The following is a 25040-nucleotide window of genomic DNA, read 5'->3' on the forward strand; positions in this document are numbered from 1 at the left end:
ACAGCCAGGACTGAGCTGGGCAGGAGCCAGGAACTCAATCCAAGTCTCCCGCATGGGTGGCAGGGAACAACCACTTGGGCTGTTACCTGCTGTTGCCAGGGTACCCATTGGCAGGAAGCTGAAATCATGAGCCAGGACTGGAATCAGGTACTCTAGCCTGTGTCTTAACCATTAGGCCAAATACCCACACTAGGTAATAAAATTTAAAGGTCATAAGACAGTAATTTTTTCCATTGATTATTAAGATTGCTTTGCATGGTTTTAATTTTCCCAAGTATTTTTAAAAGATTTATTTACTTATTTGAAAGATAAAATCAGGGCGGGGGGTCTTCCACATGCCAATTCACTCCCCAAATGCCCACAATAGCCAGGACTGGGGCAGGCCAGAGCAGGAAGCAAGGAACTCTACCTCTGTCTCCCTCATGGGTAGCAGTGACCCAAGTAATTGGGTCATCTTCTGCTGCCTTCCCAGGCATACTAGCGGGAAGTTGGATTGGAAGTGGAGCATCTGGGACTTGAACTGGCACTCCCTTATGGGAAATAGGTATCCCAAGTAGCAGCATTGAAGTAAATTTTACATATCCTATATGTATTATACAATACATAATGTACACACTTATGGTCCACATCATGTATACTTTGTGCCAGGTGCCATTCTGGGTGCTTCATATAAATAATTAACTTTCTTCTTTATACCAACCCTGCAAAGTAGCTACTGTTATCCTCATGTTACAGATGAGCTAACGGAGACACACAGAGGTAGCTTACCTAAGGTCACACAGGCAATTATCAACCAGTCCAGATGTTCGGCTCAAGCAGTCTGCCTTTGGAGACATACCTCTAACCACTGTCTGTGGAGTTGCTGTAATTAGCAGTGCTAAATGTGCTAAATGTGTAATACCTGCAATATAAGGCAAACTGTGATGGTTGCCTAAAAGTAAAATGAAGCATAAATTATGTCCTACTTGGTTTCTAAGATTCCTTTTAATACTGAATTTAGGAAGGAATAAAGTCTTTTAAGATTGATCTTGAGTTTTCTTTGAGAGGTAGCAAATAAATGCCAATGCCTGTAGGTCCAAGCAGGTGTCTAAGATGTGCAGAAGGCTGGGATGTAAGAGAGTAAATGTTAGGGACTGTGGGAGCTGGAGTGCACATGCCCCTTCCCTAGGCATTCAAATTTAAAAATTGTTCTATTGTGTGGATTAAACAAAGCAGGTCACAGTTCAGCCACATAGCCTCTGGCTGTTCCTCAGGGAAAAGTAAACTACAAAAGACAAGCAAAGAGAGTTGCAGCCACCAGGGCCAGATAATCCCAGGAAGGTATTTTCCTATTGTCTAATAAATGTATTTCTTTATCTTCTGTTCTAGTCTGTTCCACTCTTAGATGGGAATACTTGTACCTTTCTGCAGCTAAGTGGAAGTAAAGGGAACAAAGTAGTACAGGTCTTAGCTGCCTTTGCTTTTGCTTTTTCATTACTGTGCTGCTTTTGTAGCTCCCTGACTCTGTCCTCCTCTTAAGGGTTCGGACTTCTGTGTAAGTTTCTGCTCTTACCAGTTTTCATCACGGTGAGGACAAGAAACATCACACTCTCCCTAAGCTGTGAAGAGGTAGATGCTTCCCAGAGGGAAGTTTAGTAATCCATGTCAAAAGCTCTATAAAAGGATATATCCTTTGGCCCAGCAAGCTTCTGCGTAGCAATTTACGGTAGTAAAACTAGTGCTCAAAAGTAGATACAATGAATGTTTCCCTCTATTGTTTAAGATAGGAAAAGATTAGGAACAAATGTCTAAAATTGAGGTGTGGGTTGAGCATTGTAAGTCATTATTTTTGGATGGTAGGCTCTCGAGTGATATTTTTCCTTTATAAAATGTCTTTGAATTGCTGGTGTTATCTCAGTGAGTGTGTGGCTGCCTGAGTTGCAGCTGAGCAGTAAGTTTCTCCTTTTGAGATGAAGGAGAAGAAAGCCAGGAAAGAGGCAGCCATGGTAGGACCCTAGCACAATTGTCTTAAGATTACTACTGTTCTTTGTATCGGTGTTATGGTAACACTGGATGTGTTTGAAAGCTACAGAAATACCCCCACCCATTCTAAGGTATTCCCATAGAAAATAATCTCCAGGGGAGGGCAGAGCAGTAAAACTTTTTCAGGGACGGACATTTAGCCCAGCAATTAAAATGCCCATGTCTAACATTGGAGTATCTGGATTAGATTCCCAGCTGTAGTTCCTGATGCCAAGACCCCAAGAGGTAGCAGTGATGTTTCGAGTAATGAGATTCCTGCCACTTCTGTGGGGGATCTGGATAGCACTCCTGGCTCCTGGCTTTGGCCCCATCCAGCCCTGGCCACTGTGGGCAGTTGGGGTGAGTCAGTGGTTAGGAACATACACTCTAATAGTTATGTCTCTCACTCCCTCTTTCTGCCTCTGAAAGAAGTATTGAGATTAATTTATTTATTTGAAAGGCAGAGTTACAGAGAAAAAGAAAGATCTTTCACCTACTGGTTTACTCCCCAAATGTCTTAGCCAAGCTGAAGCCAGGAGCCAAGAGCTTTTTCTGGGTCTCCTATTTGGGTGCAGGGGCCCAAGGATTATGGGCCACCCTCCACTGCTTTCCCAGGCACATCAGCTGGGAGCTGGATCAGAAATGGAGCAGCTGGGACTCGAACTGGAGCCCATATGGGATGCTGGTGCTGCAGGCCGCAGCTTAACCCACTGCACCACAGCACATGCCACTCAAATAAGTTTTTTAAAACATTTATTAGAAGGGAACATTGAGTTTTAAAATATTGAGAAACTTCAACATAGTTCATCAAGAATGACTTAGCTCAAGATTTTAGATAAATGTAATTCAATGTAATGTTGAAATGTTTCAAAGTTTTGCAAGGAGGAGCCATATAAACATGAAATCCAGTAATTCTTTTTAACAGTTAAGGGTCTTTGAATGCAGTTTTCAGAATAAGAATAAAGAGAAACTGCCAGAAATAGGAAGTAAAAAAATTCAGATATATTTGTAAAATTTTATCTCTACATCTGATTAGAAATAATCCTCCTTGCATTTTCCCCAGGAATTTTCACCCACCTGTGACACATAGATAAATTTACATATAAGTATATATAACAGAGAGAATATCCAAATATTCAATTTTCCTGCGCTGCCACTTTGTGGTTGGAGCTATTCTAAGCATTAAATTCAAGTTTATCTCTTAAGCTAAAAAATTATGTGGGATATGATACCTACTGTACTCATCACTCAGAAAGCATTCATTCTGTATTGGAAGCAGAGCAGCTGGGCCTGGAACCTGCACTCTGAAACAGGGTGCTGTCGCAAGCAGCAGCTTAATTTGCTGTACCGTAGTGCTTGCCTCTTTCCCCATCCTTTGAAATAGTGAAAGCAAACTTTGGAAAATCATGAGGTTATCAGAGGATTTACAAGGGGTCCCACTGGGTGAGAGGGGGAAACTATTAGATCTTGTGTTTATCTTGTTTTTTTCCCCCTACTAAAGCAAAGAAATGAACTTTAAAAAAATATTTACCCATTGGCCTCATGCCCAGACTGACTTGTTGGAAGTCAGGTGACCAAATGGCCCAACCACAGACATGAGCTCTACCCTCACCCTAATGGGGTTCACTGCTCCTACTTCCCTGGCCCCTGCAAAGGTATAACAGGACCTGCTTCCCGCACACAAGCTCTCTTCTCTCTCTCTTGCTCTCTCGCCCTCTCCTTCCGACCTGTCAGGTTTCCCCCCATCCGACAATAAACCTTCCCTTTAAATAAATAAATAAAAATAAAGATGTTTACCATATGGATTAACCCAGCACCCTTATGCAGTCCCTATACTAGTCAGTCTTTTCTGAGAAGAGTTGAAATTGTAGAACACAGAAGCGTTGATCATTGTACCCTCATGTTTTCATCATTTTAGGTTTGGTGGATTTACAGATTATACTACGTATCAGCTTATTCTCCAAAAAATGAGTATAGGGAATAAGGCAGATAAATGTGAACAGGAAGTAGAAAACTGATTCCTCTCTGCAAAAATGATCTTTTCATCATTCTGTCAAACAGAAGAATGATGTGATCAGACCTGATAAGAACTTGGCTCTTGCAGAAAGGAAATTATTAATATCATTTTAAATACAGCTTGTCATTTCTGGTTTTAATGATGAATCAGTTGTCTGTCATAGAAACCAAACAACTCTATAGATACTTAAAAAGGGTCTAGTGTGGGGACTCGTTTACGCATGAGTGATGAACGCGAAATGGAAGGACTAGCGTGCAACAGGCACAAGAAACTTGGTTATCAGAGATCAGGAGGCTGCCACGGTGGGAGGTGCTCCTGCTAATCCACAAAAGGAAAACTCTCTTCTTTCTGCTTTCCCTCTGCTCTCAGGGCTGGACATTAGTTAGCAGTGGAATCTTAGAAGTGCATCCTGCAGGCCCCTTGCTGTCACCTCCACAGTGGCTGCCGCTGAAGGCTAGTTACAAATAACTGGCACAGTAACCCTGACCTTTGTGGTTAGTATACCTTAAGTCGTATTAGCCTTGACCTTTGTGGTTAGTATACCTTAAGTTGTATTAGCCATTGCTGGTTCAAAGCTGTCTCAGTGTGCAGTACATTTAAAAACGAAGCATCCAGAAGACAAAGTTAATTCACTTTGGTTGTTTTGGGTTATGATCAGAGATTGACAGAGAATTAGCTAAGCTTACTTAGAGAACGACTGTTTGAATAGAATTATTACATAGAATCTTGAGGTAAATCTCCAGCAACTAGAAAGAAAAGTTGTTTATATAGATAAGTTATATGTGTGAATTTTGAATTTTTCTGATTAAAGTGGGTCCTGCAGGACCTGATCAGAAAGGCTTTTCAGCAATGCTTGTGTATTGTTGTGTGGAATAAATGTGTACTACACATGGCATTGTCCATTTGAATTTGCATACCAAGGACTGACCGATTCGAAAGAATTTATTTCTTCCCAAGGGAGAATGACACACTAAGCATAAATATAAGCATTGGTTGAGGGGGTGGGGGAGAAATCTTTCATAACAATTTAAAATGCAAAACCCTGATTTTCAAGGCTGACATATATCAAAAGTTAAAATAAAAGCCTTCACAGAGACTGCCTTGACAAAACGATCAAAGTATTTCTGCAAACAACAATCTAGAAATGTACAGACATCTGAATTATAAGATTTTAATTGGTAGTGGGTGGCATTTATAATGTTAATCAGTGATTAAGGTTTCAGTAATGACAGTTGAACAACTCAGTACAACATGCACAATAGATTTCCATCATTTGGTTGCATTTTAGTCTTGAATAATTTATTTTCTATTGTGGAAGTAAAGCTAATGTGTATGATGGATTTGGGGGGATTATAAAAATTAGTATCTGAAAACCAAATTTAAAGTGCTTTTTGAATTGACATTTATTTTTGTGCAGTTGGTTATATAGTGATCTGTGGTCACTGATGGTAGATTGAAAATCAGTGATGGAAGTAAACATATAATAGCTTTTCTAGCCCAATAACTATCTTACTAATATTTTGTATTGGTTACATCATTTTAAGTATCTGACTGCTTTGAGTATCATTTCCTTACAATGCCTGTGTACCAGTAAGAAAATAGTTGAGAGATCAAAACCAGTCTGTCCTAAACTACTTCATATCATAGTTTATATGTACAATTAATTTTATTTATAGTGGCAAGTTGTGAGTATGATATTAAGATTACCATTTGGGGCAGGTATTTGGCCTGAAGGTTATGATACCAGTTGGAAAATTGGCTTTCCATAGCAAAAGTACCTGGGTGCAATATCTGGCTCCAGCTCCTGACTCCAGCTGCCTGATACCACTGCCTGGGAGGCAGTGGTAATGGCTCAAGCAGTTGAAATCCTGCCTCCCACATGGGAGACCTGGATTGAGTTTCCCAGCTCCTGGCTTTGACCTGAGCTAAGCCTGTTGCAGGCATTTGGGGAGTGAAACCGTAGATGGGAGCCCTCTGTGTCTCTCTTTGTGTCTCTCAAATAAATAATCATAGTTTTAAAAAGACATGTTATCTTTGTCAAAATCACATTGAAAGAAAAGATTACAAGTTACATACCACTTAGTTTACAAAAGAAAAGTTACCTCAGGGAAATTAGTTTTGTCATAAGTATAAAATCAGGTGTTAAAAATTTAATAACTATGGAAATAATTTAAGTCATATTTTATACTTATGTATTCATTAGAACTACTTATCTGATACCACAGAGAATTTGAATTATAAGCCTGTCGTAGCCCTTGTCACAAAAGATTTAACTAATGCTGTATTATAAAAATTTTGTTTTAAGAGTCTTTTCTGTAGGTTATCTCATAGTAAAGATGTTAAAGTGATGTTCTGTTTTACTTTGATTCTTAAATAAATATAGGATTAAATTTCTAGAACTTAAGTTTCTCCAAGCAATATTGTTTCCTTTTTTTCTTAAAGATTTATTTATTTTTTGAAAGGCAGAGTTAGAGATACACACACACACACACACACACACAAATCAATCTTCCGTCTACTGCTTCACTCCCCAAATGGCTACAATGGCCAAAGCTGGGCCAGGCTGAAGCCAGGAATCTGGAACTCCATCCAGGTTACCCACGTGGGTGTCAGGGTCCAAGCACCTGGGCCATCTTCTGCTGGTTTCCCAGGCATATTAGCAAAGAGCTGGATTAGAAGTGGAGCAGCTGGGACTTGAACCCACACTGTGTGTGTGTGTGTGTGTGTGTGTGTGTGTGTGTGTGTATATATACACACACACACAAGTGCTTTATGCTGCTGAATTTAGAGGCCACAGGAAGCTTCAAGGTAAAAATGGGATTTCAGAAAAGGGTCTTGTGTCTGAGTGCTGAGTATATATTTATCCCTTGAGGTTGTTAGCTTAAATTTTTTATTTATTTTTGAAGAGACAAATTTAAGGAAGCTGAGTGGGGTCAAGATGAGTAAAGACCGTGGGTCACTGCCCCTTCCTTTCCTTACTGTCAGTACTTCCTGAATTTTTCACTCCCCAAAGAACCTGTCCCATGACCGACCTGCCCCTAAGAATCTCACATTTGAGAGATGTTACCAACCAGACTTCATCCATGGATGAAATATTTTTATTGTATTTGGTTAATCAAAAAATAAAGAAACTGCAAGTGAGAGTTTCTGATCACCACGAACTGACCAGTTAGTCACACTGAGTTGATACAGTCTTGGCAAAGCAAACTTTCCATGGGGGGAAATAGATGCATTACAAAAAGCTTTAAGAAATAAAGAAAATGGTGTACAGATCAGCATTATTATTGCTGCAGAGCCTTGAAGGCTTGGGGAACCCTTGGAGCAACAAGGGCCCCTGGTTGTGCTGCCTGCCTGCAAACTTCAATTCTAATAGTGGTTAGAGAGCTGAGAAGAGAATGCTTGTGTTTCAGAGTGAGCCCTGAAGTGATGCCTTTTTTCCTTTACTTTTTGCGTGTAGATTGAATATGAAAGGAAAAAGAAAGAAGATGGGAAACGAGCTCGAGCTGATAAGCAGCAAGTTTTAGACATGCTGTTTTCAGCGTTTGAGAAGCACCAGTACTACAACCTGAAGGACCTGGTGGACATCACAAAACAACCTGTGGTATGTACATGTTTGGGTTCATCCTCTGAGTGTGTCCTCCGGTAACTTGTTGTTAGCGGAAAGAAATGCATCTGACAAACATGATTAAGTTCCCATTCACCACTGCAAGTGACAACATTCAGAAAACTTGTCTCATATGCAGCCTTTTTGTGGTAGCATGAGCTCCACTATTTTAGATTTCAAGCACATTTAATTTCAACAATTCCATATGAAGAAAAGGAACTATCTTCCTTTCACTTGTCCTTGACATTAAGCCTAATGTGTTTATTATGCATCAAGCTTTCATTTTTTACTAGGAAATTCATTTAAATTTCAAAAGATCTAAATACTTTTTTTAAAAAAATAATAAGAAGAAAGTGCTCCTGCTACAGTATTATAACTCGTCTTAATGACTTCACTCCCTTTGGCATCAAAGCCTCACAAAACAGCATTTCAAGCTAGATAAAAAATTTGAAATAGAATAATTCATTAGCTGAGCTGTGTTTTTTCTGATTTTAATGAAGTTTGTTGTTGGGTGTGTGGGCATGCATGTGTATAAACATATCTACATGGAAAGGCCATTCCAGAAACTCTGAAAGCACACAACACATTCTTATGGAATAAAGCACAAAAAAATTAGGAAAGGAGAAATGAGCGTTTGTAGAGGGACAGGCAGATGATATAAGGATAAACAGTTTCTTTGTCTTAATGGGATGCAAAATCTGTTCATTTTTGCATTGAAAGAAAAAGGATTCCTTGAATGTCTCTGTTTTGTCTCTAATTTTTATATGGTGGCATTTGGTGAATCTCTTACACTAGAGCTGCTTAGCTCATGCTCACGGCTGGACTTCAGAGAATCAGTTAACTTTCTGAATATGGGGAAAAATGTGTGGATTTAGCAGGGAGCAAATTGATGTCTGTGTTAGATTCTCATGGAGGACCACTGGACTGAAAACTGAACTGTCTTATAATGGTTCCGTTGTTTAGAGGCTCTGTTGCCTTAGCAAGTAGAAGATTCTTGGGCAGAACTGCATGTTCTCTGTAAATATTGTGGTGCCCCACAGCATAAATAGTAGAAATACTGTAAATATGGAATGAATTGCTTTGAAAAAAGAAAATGCTCAGACTCCAAGGACCAGCAGATTTTCTTCAGTTGGATTTTGACAAGCCTTGTGTCTTTTATGGTGGGGTTCAGGATCAAAGTGCCAGTATCGAGAAAGTACAGAATGCCTTCCCTAGGCTAGGGCTAGAGTTACCAAGTCCTGAAGGAAGGGCAGGATGGTGGGCATGGTTTTCAGTCCTGATGTTTTCCTGCCCGGGATCTGGGGAAATCACTCGCATTCCTGAAATTAGGGAGTTGGACCAGACAATTTATGTGATCCCTTTCAGCTCTAAATCTTTGATTCTCCCCCTCTCCTGTTTCATCTCCCTACTCCCTACTTCCTTCTTACATTTTAACTGAGTTGACAAAGCCCATTGACATAGAAAGAAAATGACCAAAGCCTAGCTCTTTTTCTGAGTAGGTAACTGTTGCCTTGGAAAGGTTCACAGGACCCAAGTGCGTCTGTACTACTGGTCATCAGTATCTCCCTGCTAATTTCATTTTAGTCTGAGCAATACCAAGAGACATGAAGGAGGCCGTTCTAGTATGAAGAGCAATGATCCAGAAAAGGGGACTTCCTGGTAAATGGGACGAACACTGCATTTAGAGTAATGATATCTCAGTTCGAATCCCAACCCTACAGTTTGGCCAAGTAGCACTGGACAAAGTACTCAAATATGTTCAAAATGTTATTTATATATTTAATTCACTTAACAGGTGGTGTTCTTGACATAACATTTGCTGATATGTTCAAATTATACATTTATCATATAAAATTACAGAAATATAGTACCTGTTTATCAGACTCTTGTGATAATTAATGTTGATGGAAGATACTTTGTCAGCTACAAAGTACTTTACTAGTATTTATTGGTGATAGTGTTAGATGTTTAAGCCCCGTGGATAAGGGAAGAAGAGAAGTCTGCCAGTTCTGTAGTGTGTGCATTTAGTGGCCTACTCATGCAGTAGTGTTTCATTTTCTGATGGTACCCAGTGCCCCTTTTGATAAGTTTCTAACCATGAAGCTATCACTTTAACACATCTTTGTTACTAGCCATACAAATGCCATCTGCTTTCTGACCTTTGTAATGTCATTTTTGACATTTTGAGTGAATGGAAATATTCTCTTGATTTTTTTTTAGCTTTTATTTAATGAATATAAATTTGCAAAGTACAGCTTATGGATTACAATGGCTTCCCCCTCATAACGTCCCTCCCACCCGCAACCCTCCCCTCTCCCACTCCCTCTCCCCTTCCATTCACATCAAGATTCATTTTCGATTCTCTTTATCTACAGAAGATCAGTTTAGCATACATTAAGTAAAGATTTCAACAGTTTGCTCCCACACAGAAACATAAAGTGAAAAATAATAGATGATTTTTTAAATGATGATGAAATCAGATCAGACCTATTGTCATGTTTAATCCCAGTGAGAGTCAAGTTGGGAATTGATAATTTCTTCTTCTTCTTCTTCTTTTTTTTTTTTTAACAGAAGATCAGTTTAGTATACATTAAGTAAAGATTTCAACAGTTTGCACCCCCATAGAAACACAAAGTGAAATATCTCTTGATTTTTCATTTGCTTTCTATATTACTTCTTACCACAGATCTCCATTCCTACAACAAACAAATTGATTAGAGGTGCTGTCCTTAGGGCCTATCCTTTCCTCTGTATTTGCCAGTATGTGACTTGCATAAGCAACCAGAAAGCATTAAACTTACTGATCAAGGACAAATGAGCCAATTTGAAAAGGCTAAGCCTTGATAACTGCTGTGGTATCTGTTTAAAGGGGTATTTTATAAGGCTTAACTTTCGGCTTTGTTTCCCCTCTAAAATGAAAGATCAGAGGAAGCCTATTAATTCTCCTTTTTACTCTTTGATCTTTAACCTTGAATGTGCTGTATCTAATCTTTCTTCACATTTTGTTATATCTGGAAAACCAAATATGAAGCATACGCTGCATTTCCTTTGAAAGGACAAACCATTCAAACTTTGTCTAATTGCTCCCATGGAAACACCAAACTACCAAGACTACTCTGAGCCCTGACACACTGTTCTCTCACGTGGCTCCCATGGACCAGTTTACTGTAACCATACATTTCTATTAAAAGTGTCGTTGAAAATCAGCTCTGATTATAACTGAGCCTCCTACTTTCCTTGTGCTCTATCCAGTGTCAGGTCAGGATTCAGGAAAATTTAGCTTTAATTATTGATGATCCTTTCTAGATCAGTGGTCCCCCATCATGTCAGTACAGTGTATCATCTTTAAATTCAGAATGTGTAATTGAACAATTCTTAGGCTTTTTATGTAGAGTAGGTTCACATCAGCAGGGAAAACTAGGCACAATTTGGTGTTCATATTTTAAGTTCCCCAGCTTGAAATAATTCCCAATAATGCTTATTTGCAAGGTAGGCTTTCAATAAATAAAACGGTTACACTGCTATATCAGCAATAATAAGTGGTATTAATCTAATTTCAGTTTGTTTCCAGAGAGGCCTAAGTAAAGACTTGAAGCAGAATTTGGAATCAGTAAAATACAGGAACACTGCTCTTATAAAGAATAAAATAGCTAGGGAATTTGAGATACTGAGCATTCCTTCTATTAAAAAATAGAAAGTTAAAGATATATTCTGTTGTTGACTTGGGTAGCTGGGAAGTTCAGGAATGTACCTAGCTTTAGCACTGGCTAGATCTAGCTACTAATACCTTTTAGTTAGAACTGCCCTTCCCATCTGTACACATCTTGGCTTATCTTCTCGTCTTTTTTGTTTGTTGTCTTTAATTTAGTCAGGTTCTTGCCATGTGGTAGCCAAAGTGGCCCCCTGAAACACCTCACTAGAAACTCCTCAGAAAACAGAATGTCTGGATTATCCTAGTAAAAGCCCCAGAAGGATTTTCAGTGACCGGAAGGGGCTGTGCGGCCATTCCTGAGCCAAGGAGGGGGGTATGAGTGCTGCTGCTTTATGAGAATACTCTGTGCTCACGTGAGCTTGCTTTCCCAATTAATTCCTTTCTCCCTCTGTCAAAAAAAGAAATCTATCATTTTGTTCATATATTCTCTTTCAGTTCTTCCTGTGACTGCAAAATTATAGTTTGATTGGTACTACTAAAAAGATGACCAGTTTCCCCAAGAGCATATTAATTAATGACAGCCCTTTTTGAGACTTTTGTTTCAAAAAATAATTATTTGATAACTTCTGAAGCAGAGCCTTAATTAAAAGTTTTAGAATATGAACTGTCTTACTAAAATAAATTATTAACCGTGTTGAATGTAAGTGGGTAAAATTGCAGCATATTTATGAAATTTTAATACTTTCTTTTAAATAAGAGATTCTAATAACTAATCTATTAGAAAAACATTTTCCCTTTATCTTTTTTTTAAAAAAAGATTTATTTACTTATTTAAAAGGCAGAGTTACAGATAGGCAGAGGCGGGGGGTGGGGGGTCTTCCATCCGCTGGTTCACACCCCAGTTGGCTACAATGGCCAGAGCTGTGCTGATCTGAAGCCAGGAGCCAGAAGCTTTTTCAGGGTCTCCCACACGGGTGCCGGGGCCCAAGGATTTGGGCCATTTTCTGGTGCTTTCCTAGGCCACAGCAGAGAGCTGGATCGCAAGTGGAGCAGCTGGGACTTGAACTGGTGCCCATATGGGATGCTGGCACTGTAGGCGATGGCTTTAGTGGCTACACCACAGCGCCGGCCCCACCCTTAACCTTTTTAAGTGGTTTGTTTCAACCCTTTTCTTTTTTCATCTTTACTTTTTTCAGATTGAGGTAAAATTTGTGGTGACTTTAGTAATATAACCTATTGAGTCAAGATTTTCCTTAAGTTATTATATAGATAAGAGCACTACCTGAGACAGGTATCCAGTAAATGAAACTAGGTATTTATTTACAGATAAGATTTGTATATTTACTTAATTTTCAATCAAGTAATAGGCCACAGAACTTATATTTAATCTGAAAACGCCATTACCAATAAAATCTCCTTTCCTTTGATTTTTTAAAAAATGTATTTATTTATTTGAAAGACAGAGTTATGGGGTGGGGAGAGAGAGAGCCAGAACCGAAGCCAAGAGCCCGCAGCTTCTTCCAGGTCTCCTACGTGGGTGCAGGGGCCCAAGGACTTGGGCCATCTTTTACTGCTTTCCCAGACCATAGCAGAGAGCTAGATTGGAAGTGGAGCACCCAGGACTCGAACTGGTGCCCACATGGGATGCCAGCACTGCAGGCAGCAGCTTTACCCACTATGCCACAGCTTCAGCTCTCTGCGTTATTTTCAAAATAAGGTTTATTCATCATTTAAGAGAGAGCACTAGCCCCACAAATTAATCTTTTTTTTTTAAGGGAAAGGGTTTATTGGTGGGGGAAACCCAACAGACCAGAGGGAAGGGACGAAGAAGGAAAAGAGAGAAAGCAAGAGAGACAGGGAGGGAGAGAGCCATGTGTTCAGGAACAGGTCCTCATAAAACTTTGCCAGGGGGCGGGCAGGGAAGTAGGAGCAGCGAATCCCATTAGGATATGGGTGGAGCTGACACCTGTGGTTGGGTCATGTGGTCATGTGGCTTCCAGCAATGGTGGCAGGGGCTAGAGCCTAGAATGGCGTCCAAGGTGTAGATTGCTCCATAGATAAGACTACACCATTTTACTAACATTCCCCCCTTTTGTTTTTTATAAAGTAACAGTTGTATGGGATTACATTAGCTTCAAAAGTCCAGGAGGGGTAGAGGGCCGATGATCTGTCTTTAGAGCTACTTCCTGCTGACATGGGGTGATGAGGTATTCTCTGCTGGCATGGGATGATATCTCAAGCCGCTCCCACCAATTAATTTTTTTAATCCTGGTAGAATCTTTTAAAATGTCCCCTTAGTTGGCTTCCCCCCACCCAAAAACTTTTTTATTTAAGGAATACAAACTTCATGCTTTTCATAAATACAACTTTATGAATATAATGATTCTCCCCACTGTACCCACCCTCCCACTTACACTCCCACCCCTCTTCCTCCTCTCCTATTCTCATTCTTATTTTTTTACTAATATCTATTTTCAGTTAGCTTTATACACATAGATTAACTCTGCTAAGTAAAGAGTTCAACAAATTGTATGAAAAAAAAAAAAACTGTTCCTCAACAGTCAAGACAAAGGGCTGTTCAAAGTCATTGCTTATCAGAGTGTTAATTTCACTTCTATAGATTATGTTTTAGGTGCTCCGTTATCACAGATCAGGGAGAACATAGGGCATTTCTCCTTTTGGGACTGGCTTATTTCACTAAGTATGGTATTTTCCAGTTTCATCCATTTTGTTGCAAATGACAGGATTTCTTTTTTTTTTTTTTAAGCTGTGTAGTGTTCCATGGTGTATATATCCCATAATTTCTTTACCCAGTCTTCACCTGATGGACATTTGGGTTGATTTCATTTCTTAGCTATTGTGAATTGAGCTGCAATAAACATGGGGTTACAGATAACTCTTTCATATGCTGACTTCATTTCCCTTGGGTGAATTCCCAGGGGTGGGATGGCTGGGTCATATGGTAGGTCTACATTCAGATTTCCCCTCAGTTGGCTTTGTCTCCAGCAACATTGTAGCACTGTAATGCAGAATTTAGTGATAAATGGAATTCACATTCAGTTAATACAGTTTAATCAGTAAATTCTTCATCTAACTGGGTCAATACCTGGGTTCCAAAAAGAAAAAGAACTAGATTTTACATAGTCTGTTCCTGGAGACCTAAGTGATCTCCCCTCACACCCATCTCCCAATCCATCTGAGCTGCCTTGTCATTCTTAATCATACCCTGTTTCCTCTGTATTGGTATGTTGAAGCTCCACGATAATGCAGAGGGAAGAAAGAACCATATGAATAAAGGATTATGATATTATAGGGTAAAAGTCATATCATTACAGCATGTGCAGTGAGAAATATAAATCTAAAGGGTTGTGTTGCGGAACCAGCCAAGGTTGCCTGGTTTTGCTGCTACCTGGTGACAATTTCAGCCTAAAGGATACAGTTTTTCCAAAAGGGCTATGTCCTTTTACCCTTTAATCATTAGGTAAGCCAGTTGAGGCCAAAGCTGGTTCCTGAATTTATCCGTTTATTGTGATGTGCACAAAGGCAGAATACACAAAAATAAAGCAAAAGGAAAATATTGAAGAGGTTGGCAGAAATAGGTAAAAGGAAATTACTCAAGCATGGAATGCTGGGAACAAAGTAAACTCCATGCATCCGTGGAGGCAATTTTCCAAATAGCACGGGAAGACTCACCCCCCCCCAAGGTAATGCGCAGTGGTCCCAGATGCTGTCACGCTGTCAAGTCATCAGCCACAAAGTAAGGGGGTTTTGACTCCAGCAGAGCCTCCAATGTCCAGTTCCCTGTCAGAGTGAATGCTTGTACGGGATGGAGTCACAGTGAGCTGAAGGCCCTAGTATTTATTACCCCAGAAAGTGTGTGATCTTAACTTCCAGTTGTCAGCCTTGGAGAAAAAAGTACAGTTATCAGTGTAGCTGTCAGTCAGCCAGGGTGAAGTAGCAGGCCTCTTTGCTGTCAGCCAGCTGCTTGGCCAGTGACAGCTTGTGATATGAAGTTCAAAATGGAGTTGGTACTCTCAAGGCATGGTCGCATTAATCGTAATTAAAATACCAATAGACTTAGATTCACAAGGAGCAACACACACCACAATAGGGGCGAAGCTGTTAGGGAAATTTTCTCTGAGAAAATGACATTTGAGCCTAGTCTGAAAGCAAGGGTGGAGAACATCCAGCCCGCAGGCAGTGTGAGGCCCAGAAGGTCTTTGGGTCTGGTCCTGCCAAGGCAATCACAGGCGAGACTTGAGATTATTACTGTATCTCCTGTTGCTTTGTGCCTACTCCCTTGCTAAGCTAATTTATTTGGTTAGGGTAACATGGAGTTAGGTTGCAGTTTGAGACATCCAAAGTGTTTGATCCCCTCTCCCCAAAATTCTGTAAGATACCATGACTAGACACTGTGAACCTGATTTTGTTATGCTGCTTCACAAATGGACAGACTTGAGCTCATCCATTCTTACTGCTGCAAGGGTTAAAGGTGACATCTATTCTGAGCACTGTACTAGATTACCATATGAGGGTGAAAGACACTGAATTTGTACACTTACCTTTCTTAATGATTTGGATTTTAACTCTTTTTAGGCCTTTCATTTTCTCTGCCTAGATTATAGCCAAGCACACCAGACTTGAGATCGAGAGCTCTTTTTCTCTTGGGCTCTCAGTATGCTCTGAGCAATTGTTCTTATCGTGTGTGACCCACTGCAGTACCTCCACAATTGTGTGATTGTGCAACAGGGTCTTAGCCAGTATTACAATAGACCATTCTGTGGAATTTTACAAAGATGTCAGTCTTGGCGCCTACACTGAGAGTCGTTTGTGCCTAACCCGTCATTTTCCACTTATGAATCCTGTTCAGTTAGAAAGTGAACAGTGTCCCATTTTTAAAATGTGACTCGAAGTGGCAGATGGCAGACGTGCGTATTACCTGGGTGTCTCAAGCGCCTTTGTGCTTACTCATTCACATGGGCCCTCTAGTGAAGCAGGCTGAAGAAAGGTGTGGGAGGCCGGCAAGCCGCCTTGGGAAACCCATTGTTCATTTGGTGCAGTGCTGCCACCTGCTGCCTGGCTGCTGGAATGGGACCTGCGTAGTTCACAGTGGAGGTCGGCTGCACGGTTTCTAGGTAACAGCCTACCCCTAACTGAAGGACCTTATGGACTGTACAGCGTCACAGCAGTCCGTGTCAGGTGGCGTTCGGTTTTGTTGGTAACAAGTTTGCTCCAGCAGTATTGAGGCTTGGAGACTGGATCCACACGCCAAGGACTCACGGTCCTTACAGAGTGTCAGAGCTAGGAGGATCCTTAAAGCAGACATGGTAGAACTCGAGTGTAATTAAGTGAGTCACTGCAAATTCCTAGGCCCAACGTGGGACTGACTTCATAAGCTTGCCGTTCTGAGGCAGGCAGTCTAGCATTGTATCAGAGAAGGACACTGCCCTAGTATTTTTTTAGGCAAGAATGTCTCAGCCATTTTTCTAATCAGTGCCTGATTTCAATTAATGAAATTAAATCTTCCATCAATGGGATGAGTCATCATTATGTAACTGTTTCTTTGCAGCGTACACACAAAATTTATTGTTGGGTTGTTTCTGTAGGGGAAAAAAATCCACTTTTCAGTTCTTTCCCAGGAAGGAGGTAGTGTGATTTATACTGGCCTTACTTTCCAGCCCTGGGCACTGGCAAGCAAAGGTGGGGTTTTTACAGTGAATATGACCAGCATTGCCGTGAACACAAGGGTACTTCAATAAGTTTGTGGAAGTGGAATTCAAAAGTAAGTTTACTTCGGTGCACAAAATTTTGAAGCCCACACACAGTTTGTAATATTCATTTTTTATGAGCTTTTTGAAGACTCCCACATATGATGATCATTTGGTGAATGTCTTGAAATTTCAGGGGGCCTAAAGTATCATAACACAGATTCTTCCCTTTGGAAGAGCCACGCACAGGAACACTGCAGCTCCCTGGATTGTAGTAGGTCTCAATACTTACTCTTCACCCTGTCTTGATCAACTTGGCCAGTGCACAAATAGTAAGCAGGAACCCCAGTGTTCCTCATTACACAGAAAACACAAGTGGCCTGGTAGCACATTGGAGAGCCCCCCTGAGAGCTGAACATTCTGGGTACCTGTCACATGTTTGCTTCCTTGAGCTTTACTTTCCCAAAGATCTGAGTCCTTGCAGCCACTAAACTCAGGGGAGGTTGTGTTTTCTAAGTTTTCAAGTTGCTGGTGTTCCAACCCTTTCATGTAAATAATTTATGCACTTAATGTTTTGCACGGAAAGAATCAAAAGGCAGTTTTGTTTGTATAGAAATCTTATTAATAAGCTTTCGGATCATCATTTTTATTACTCATAAATGTGCTTTGGTAGATCATGCTATTTTAAATTTGGTTTCTTTGTCATCTCATCTGTTGGGTGTTTTCGTTTTTGTTTTTAGGGCTACCTGAAGGAAATCTTGAAAGAAATTGGTATTCAGAATGTAAAAGGGATCCACAAAAACACATGGGAGCTGAAGCCAGAATACAGACACTATCAAGGAGAAGAAAAGAGTGACTAAGCGGACTCTGGGCAGGCTGGCTGGTGGAGCCCGTGCAGGGTGACACTGAGGCCGCAGCGATGATTCTGGAACACTGAGCGCCTGTGTCAGTAGCAGTAACATGGCTGGTACTTGGGTTTCTCTTGGTCAATTTTTCAAACCTCTATTTCTTATAAAGTTTCATAAATTTTTTTGAGAAGAAAATTTATTTATAGACTTGTATCAAACCAGATTATCCATGACTAGGATAGGGTTGGGGATGAAAAGGATTTTTCTTTTTAAATGATTACTTTTACAATGTAAAATTAGGAATTTGTTTTCTAAATTAAGACTGTCCTTCTTCTATCTCTGAGGAACAGAAGTAATGCAGATTCGAAGAGAGGAAAGTCAGTTACTGAAACTATTAAGAAGAATAAAAAGCCAAAGTTCCATATTCCAAAATTGCTGGAGAACAACCTTTTTTTAAAAAAAGGGGGGGGTGGTGGTGGAATGACCGTGTTTCATACTCAAACACATATTAATAAAAGGAAAGCATTGAAGTTTGTAGTGAAATGTCAATTTTCATCCTTAGTTCATTGTACTCTACTGATGTCGATATGAGAAATGGACAAAAACCTGCTCAGTTAAGTTTTCTTGGAGCCAGCATTGTGGCATAGCAGGTAAAGCCGCCACCTGCAATGCAGGCATCACATATGGGCACCTGTTCAAGACCCAGCTGCTCCACTTCTAGTCCAACTCCCTGCTAATGGCAACCCACATAGGAGACCTGGAAGAAGCTCCTAGCTTCTGCCTGGCCCAGTGCTGGCCAATGCAGCCATCTGGGAAGTGAACCAGCTGATGAGAAGATCTGTCTCTCCTTCTCTGTTCTAAAACTTTAAAATAAATAAAATGTTCTTTTATTTGCCTTTTTTTTTTTTTTTTTTTTTTTGAAAGGCAGAGTGGACAGTGAGAGAGAGAGAGAGAGGTCTTCCTTTACCGTTGGTTCGCCCTCCAATGGCTGCCGCGGCCGGCGCACCGCACTGATCCAAAGCTAGGAGCCAGGTGCTTCCCTGGTCTCCCATGCGGGTGCAGGGCCCAGGCACTTGGGCCATCCTCCACTGCACTCCCGGGCCACAGCAGGGAGCTGGCCTGGAAGAGGGGCAACCGGGACAGAATCCGGCGCCCCGACCGGGACTAGAACACAGTGTGCCGGCGCTACAGGTGGAGGATTAGCCTATTGAGCTGTGGCGCCAGCCATTATTTGCTTTTTAAATAATTAAAAATTGTATCAGGCCTTGGACACGCAGTTAAGATGCTTTTGCTCCCAGAATTCTACAGCAGGCACATATGGGACAAATGGTGTGGATACTCTAAAGGAGGGTTGTGGGGTGGGACTGAGACCAACAAAGTTAATTTCACTTCCTGGGACATAAAAATGTTTCTTTTACTCTTCTCTTTAATTTTAAATAAAAGCAATGCGTGTACATGATTAAAGTTTTTCCTCACTTAGAATCCAAAATTATACACTCAAACAAGACCAGCAAAACAACGAAAAACTTATTAGCAAACTAAGCTCAGTGAAAGATTGTTTTTATACTTGTTCATTTTGTCAGCTCTTCTGGAGCGTGCAACCAAGAAGTAGCAAATGCCAAAAATGTAAGAAAATGTTATATAATTAAAACAAAACAAGAAAATATCTGTGGAGACAAATCATTTTCTGTATTATTTACTTCCAACAGCAGAACACCAGAATTCTGGTGCCACTGTTGAGTGCCACTGTGCTCAGAAAAATTGTCTTTGCATTCCCAGTATAAAACAAAATTCTGATACAGAAGTATTGCCGAGGCCACCTCAAGTTGTCTTATTCCACATTATTCTGATGCAAGAACATGTGATACACCCATTACCTCCCAGTTATAGATTGCCCCGGCTCAGTGTCTGGAGGCAGACCTGTGTCTTATGTGAAGCTGTGCTTTGATATTTTTGTAAAGGTGGTTTCCTTTGCTTCTCTTAGTTATCTGTTACCTCATCACACCAGTTGTATGTGCTTGGGTCTCTTAAATATTTATTGTCTCAGCCGGCGCCGTGGCTCAATAGGCTAATCCTCCACCTTGCGGCGCCGGCACACCGGGTTCTAGTCCCGGTTGGGGCGCCGGATTCTGTCCCGGTTGCCCCTCTTCCAGGCCAGCTCTCTGCTATGGCCAGGGAGTGCAGTGGAGGATGGCCCAGGTGCTTGGGCCCTGCACCCCATGGGAGACCAGGAAAAGCACCTGGATCCTGGCTCCTGCCATCGGATCAGCGCGGTGCGCCGGCTGCAGCGGCAGCCATTGGAGGGTGAACCAACGGCAAAGGAAGACCTTTCTCTCTCTGTCTCTCTCTCACTGTCCACTCTGCCTGTCAAAAAAAAAAAAAAAAAAAAAAATTTATTGTCTCTTCAGTAGAATAGTTAGTCTAGGTGATAGACTGGTGCCATTCCTGATTCATATTTGCGGTGCTCTCTTATTTAATATTAAACTTTGGCTTTTAATCCTGGAGGAAGAGCCCTTCCACCTGGGTTTCCTTATTCTTTTGTTTCAGGACTCTCTTGCTTTGATAAACATGCTTTTGTCATCCAAAAATTAAGAAGACAAAGAGTGCTCAGCCCTGTGGTTGCTATGAGATGAAGAGAGAAGGGGAAAGCTGATAAGGGAGATGCACATCTCTGGGGAGCTGTCCCGTCCTAAGAGGACAGGAAGGCCATATTTAATGGATGAGATTGTTAGACTCAGTGCGCACGGGTGTGTTTTAAATGTCCTAAGATTATGGTTGCTCGGCATTGGAAAGATCTGGAATTGTTGCCACAGTAACTTCTAGCGTGATATATCTAAAAGGTGAACAGATTCTTCTCTGTTGTGTTGTGAGTGGCTCTTACAGATTTCAGCAGAGTTGTGATTGTTTACGATGGTCTGTGAAAATTTTCCATAGGAATTGATTTTTATTGCTGGTGGTACATATCACTGAAATAATAGTAACCACTTACCAGCGCCTGTGTTCCTGGTAGAGTGTTAAATGCTCTAAAATGTCTCATTGAATCCTCAGAAAATGCAGAGAGGTAGGAAACGTTCGTTTTATGGAGCTGTTTCCTGGCCACCATACATCATGAGTGCTGGCCCTGACCTCAGGAGACGTCTCCCCATGGGACCGAATCAGAGTGTCCTCTACCAGAATTCTGCTGGCCCCTACCCCCAGTCCAACTTGCAAACCAGGAAAATGGAGCTGACCCCAGGCAGAGTTGTGAATAGTGGGCATTTGTCTTTAGCATCTCTCCTGGGGTGCAGATTCCCAGCCCCCTCCCACAGGATGAAGGGGACACTTCCACCTTGAAAGTCACCTTCCCTGCCTGGGTTTGTATCGTCTTCAGCTTCGGGTGCCCGGATGGAGGGTGCAGCTCAAGAGTGGGCTCCAAGATGGAGCCCTCCTGAGTCAGACCTGCCTTCTCAGCACGCTGCCTGATTGCCAGAGTGCTCCCCTCGAAACACGAGACAACACGCTGCCCACTGCTTCCTTTTTCAGTCCATTTTCTTTCTGACGTGAGTCCAGAGCAGGTTGCTAAGCCCAGTGCCATTTTCATATGGTCTAAAGTAGGGATCGAAGGTCATGTTTGACCCTCACCTTTCCCCCCAACATATCCCCATCCTTTTTTTCCTCCTGTGTTCTTTCTTTTGAGCAGGTACCACCATCTTATTTATTTATTTATTTGAGACACAGAGTTACGGGGCGGGGGGGGGGGGGTCTTCCATCCACTGGTTCACTCCCTAAATGGCTGTAACGGCCAGAGCCAAAGCCAGGAGGCTCCCTTGGATCTCCCACATGGGTACAGGGGGCAAAGCACTTGGAACATGTTCTACTGCTTTCCCAGGTGCACCAGCAGAGAGCCAGATAGGAAGTGGAGCAGCCAGGATCCGAACCAGCGCCCACATGGGATGCCAGCACCATGGGTAAAAGACTAACCTACTACACCACAACACCGGCCCATTTAATAGTTTCTTTTAAGAAAATCTTATCGCATTGTGTTAGAAGCCATGTAAATTAAAAAGGATTTTTCAGATTCTTTGGCTTCCAGTTTAAACTGACTTCTGTTGATTCATTTAAGGCTTTCAAGAATTTTCATGAAGTATACCTGTAAAGTGTTGGGAATTTGTATTTAAATCACCTTGAGGTTTTTTTTTTTTTTTTAATTATGTTATAGAAATATAAATTGACCAGAAGAATATGTTGTTGGACTAAAAACTATGATCTGGTGTGGTCATGAAGCAACAGCCGGTGTTGACTTCATTGGCAAATATTTACTAAGCATGAATATGCCCCAGGCACTAGGGATATGAAAGTGCTAGGCAGAAGAGCTGTTCATAGTCTAGCAGGAAACGGGAATGTGACCGGGTACCATGCTGTGTGGGGACAGACGTGTGAACAGAGTATCCCAGCGAATTCATCGTCACTTATGCTCTACATGGGTTTCCCGTTTCTAAAGCATTTGAATGCAGTACTGTACACTCAGTGTTAAAACTTCATTGAATACAATTTAATCACTGACAGTTCCTGAAACACAAAAGGGTTTAGACAATGCCTCAGACTGATTATTATGAACACACGGTGGATGTCTGTACTGCGACAATCTCATTAATAGAATACTAAATTAGAGTTTACTGCGCTAGTCCTCTTGACATTTAAGCCTTACTTCTGATTACCATTCCAGTGGCTCTCCTTCAACAAAAGCGTATGAGCCTCTTTGCCACTCATTCATTCATTCAGTGAAAGCTGTTGATGCCCAGAGGTGGTGACGGGTATTTGGGATTCTGCGCCTTACAGACTTCCGGTTCTCTGCCCATGACATTGCTTGACAGGCAGGAAGAATAAAAGCTCGTGTTCATTGGACCCATAGTGTGTACCAGCCACTTGGCTAAGCATTTGACTCATAGAGGTCGTTTAATTCCCAGAAGAACCCTATAATATTTGGTTTCTTTGATGATGCTTGCTTTAAAGTTGTGCATCCTGAGGTGTTCTGAGAGGTTGCAGCACCTGCCTGGGGTCACACAGTGGCCTGAAGAGTGGGATTCAGATGTGCTGCGGGAGGCAGGTGCGGCTCACAGGGGTGCGTCCATAACGAGTGCTCCAGCACCCACTGCCCACGGCTGTGATTCAGCTGCCCGGACTCCGTCGCTGTGCATCTCCTCACCGACTCACGAGGAGCCAAGTCTCAAGTGTGAACCTTTCCTCGGCCAGAAACGGGGGCTGCTCCTGGATGCTCTCTCTTGTTTTGCCTTTAGAGTTTTGGTTTCCAACTCTTAACTCTGTGGAGTTTCTTAGTTGTGGCATGATGTTCCTCTTGTCCTGGGTTCAGATAAGGAGCTGTTTCCTAGAACTGACTGCAAATGCCTGCTGTCTTTCTTTTACTTGCATCCTAGACCACCCAGTGACTCTTCAGTGCCAGGTTCATGAGATCAGCTGGCTCAGCTGATCGCAGTTGGGGACTTCTGCCATGACCCAATGCCAAAGGCTTGAGATACCCCTTCAAGTAATGGGGATACAAAGATGAAAAATAAGAGAGCCTCACAATAAATGGCAATATAGTTTTTTTTTTAAATATATTTATTTATTTTATTTGAAAGGCAGAATTAGAGATATCTTCCATCACTCCCCAAATGGCTGCAATGGCTGGAGTTGGGTCAGACCGAAGCAAGGAACCAGGACCTTCTTCCAAGTCTCCTACGTAGGTACAGGGGTCCAAGCACTTGGGCCATCTTCTGGTGCTTTTCCAGGTGCAACAGAATGGAGCTAGATCAGAAGTGGAGCAGCTGGGACTCGAACCAGCGCCCGTATGGGATGCTGGTGCTACAGGCTGACGCTTTAACTTGATACACCACAGCACTGGCCCCAACATAAGTTATTAAGTGCAGCAATAAAAATATATGGCAGAGTGTTTTGAAAGCTACAGGATTCACAGCCTTTGAGTTAGAACAAGTAACTTACCTCCTCTGTCTTGCTTTTGTTGCCTGCAAAGTGGAATGTTGGGAGCTCTCTGCCTTGTAAAACTGTAATGGAGGTTAGACTAGGTGATCTATGTAAAGTTCATGGAACACTGTGTGATGCATAGAAAGTACCTTATCAGTGTTAGCTGTTACCCTATATAACATACGTAAAATGTGGAGGGAGCACAGAGAATGAGTTGTCCCATCTTTGAGGAATCGGGAAAGCTTCTTAGAGGAGTTGGTATCTAAATAGGATTTGGAAGGAGTCTAGGAGTTAAACGAGAGTTAGGGAGCAAGAGGTAGAGAAAGAACAAGTGCAAGGACTTTGCAGCAACCCCACTTCACGGGATGGCTGCAGTGAGAGCTTGCACACACTCGGTGTACTTGCTCATACAGGACGTGGCCAGGCGAAGTGAGTCGGAGCTCTGTCTGATGGAAGAACCTGGGGTCCAGTAATCTCACATTGGACCTAAGAGGAATGGTTGAAGAGGTAGGCAGGACTGACTCACTTCAGCTGCCCGCACAGATTCAAACTGATACGAACAGCTCAATACTCTTCCCTTTTGATTCATCCCTGAATACCTTTAAATATATATATATATATGGCCCAATTAGAGTTGCAGTGAAACTCAACCTTAGAGCTAACTGTATATTAGAAGTTTGAGGTCCCAGTCACTTATCCCTCCGCCACTGCAAGGTCTAATCAATAAAGATAAACAGCAGGGACTAACTCTGCTCACACAGTTTGCTAGGAGCCCCGTTGACTCCTAGCTGAACTGGAGAAGCCAAGAGAGCTCCGCATCCTCTTCCTCAATAGCAGTGACTGGTCCAGCTCTCTGCTGTGGCCCGGGAAGGCAGTGGAGGATGGCCCAGGTGCTTGGGCCCTGCACCTGCATAGGAGACCAGGAGAAGCACCTGGCTCCTGGCTTCGGATCGGCGCAGTGCACCTGCCATAGCTGCCATTTTGGGGGTAAACCAACAGAAGGAAGACCTTTCTCTCTGTCTCTCTCTCTTACTAACTCTGCCTGTCAAATAAATAAATAAATAAATAAATAAATAAATAAATAAAACAACGATGACTGGTTACCAGTTGGTGGTTGGCCTGACCTTAACACTTGCAGGGGGGCTGGCGCTGTGGTACAGTGGGTTGAAGCCCCAGCCTGCAGTGCCGGCATCCCCTATGGGCACTGGTTCGAGACCCGGCTGCTCCTCTTCCAGTCCAGCTCTCTGCT

The 25040-nt window shown here is 41.9% G+C and overlaps 1 protein-coding gene across 1 annotated transcript in view; it reads left to right on the forward strand.

Annotated features, from left to right (window-relative positions):
• The window catches only part of GTF2F2 (general transcription factor IIF subunit 2), a 133487-nt gene extending 114198 nt beyond the window's left edge, over positions 1-19289 (forward strand). The window contains exons 7-8 of the mRNA XM_002712960.5: positions 7476-7619; positions 17723-19289. Of these exons, the coding sequence (XP_002713006.1) occupies positions 7476-7619; positions 17723-17842 (264 nt within the window). The 3' untranslated portion in view covers positions 17843-19289. The remainder of the gene's footprint in view (positions 1-7475; positions 7620-17722) is intronic.
• Positions 19290-25040: the final 5751 nt, after the last annotated feature.

Source organism: Oryctolagus cuniculus, chromosome 9 (genome assembly GCF_964237555.1).
Source record: "Oryctolagus cuniculus chromosome 9, mOryCun1.1, whole genome shotgun sequence".
In the NCBI taxonomy this organism is placed as follows: Eukaryota; Metazoa; Chordata; class Mammalia; order Lagomorpha; family Leporidae; genus Oryctolagus; species Oryctolagus cuniculus.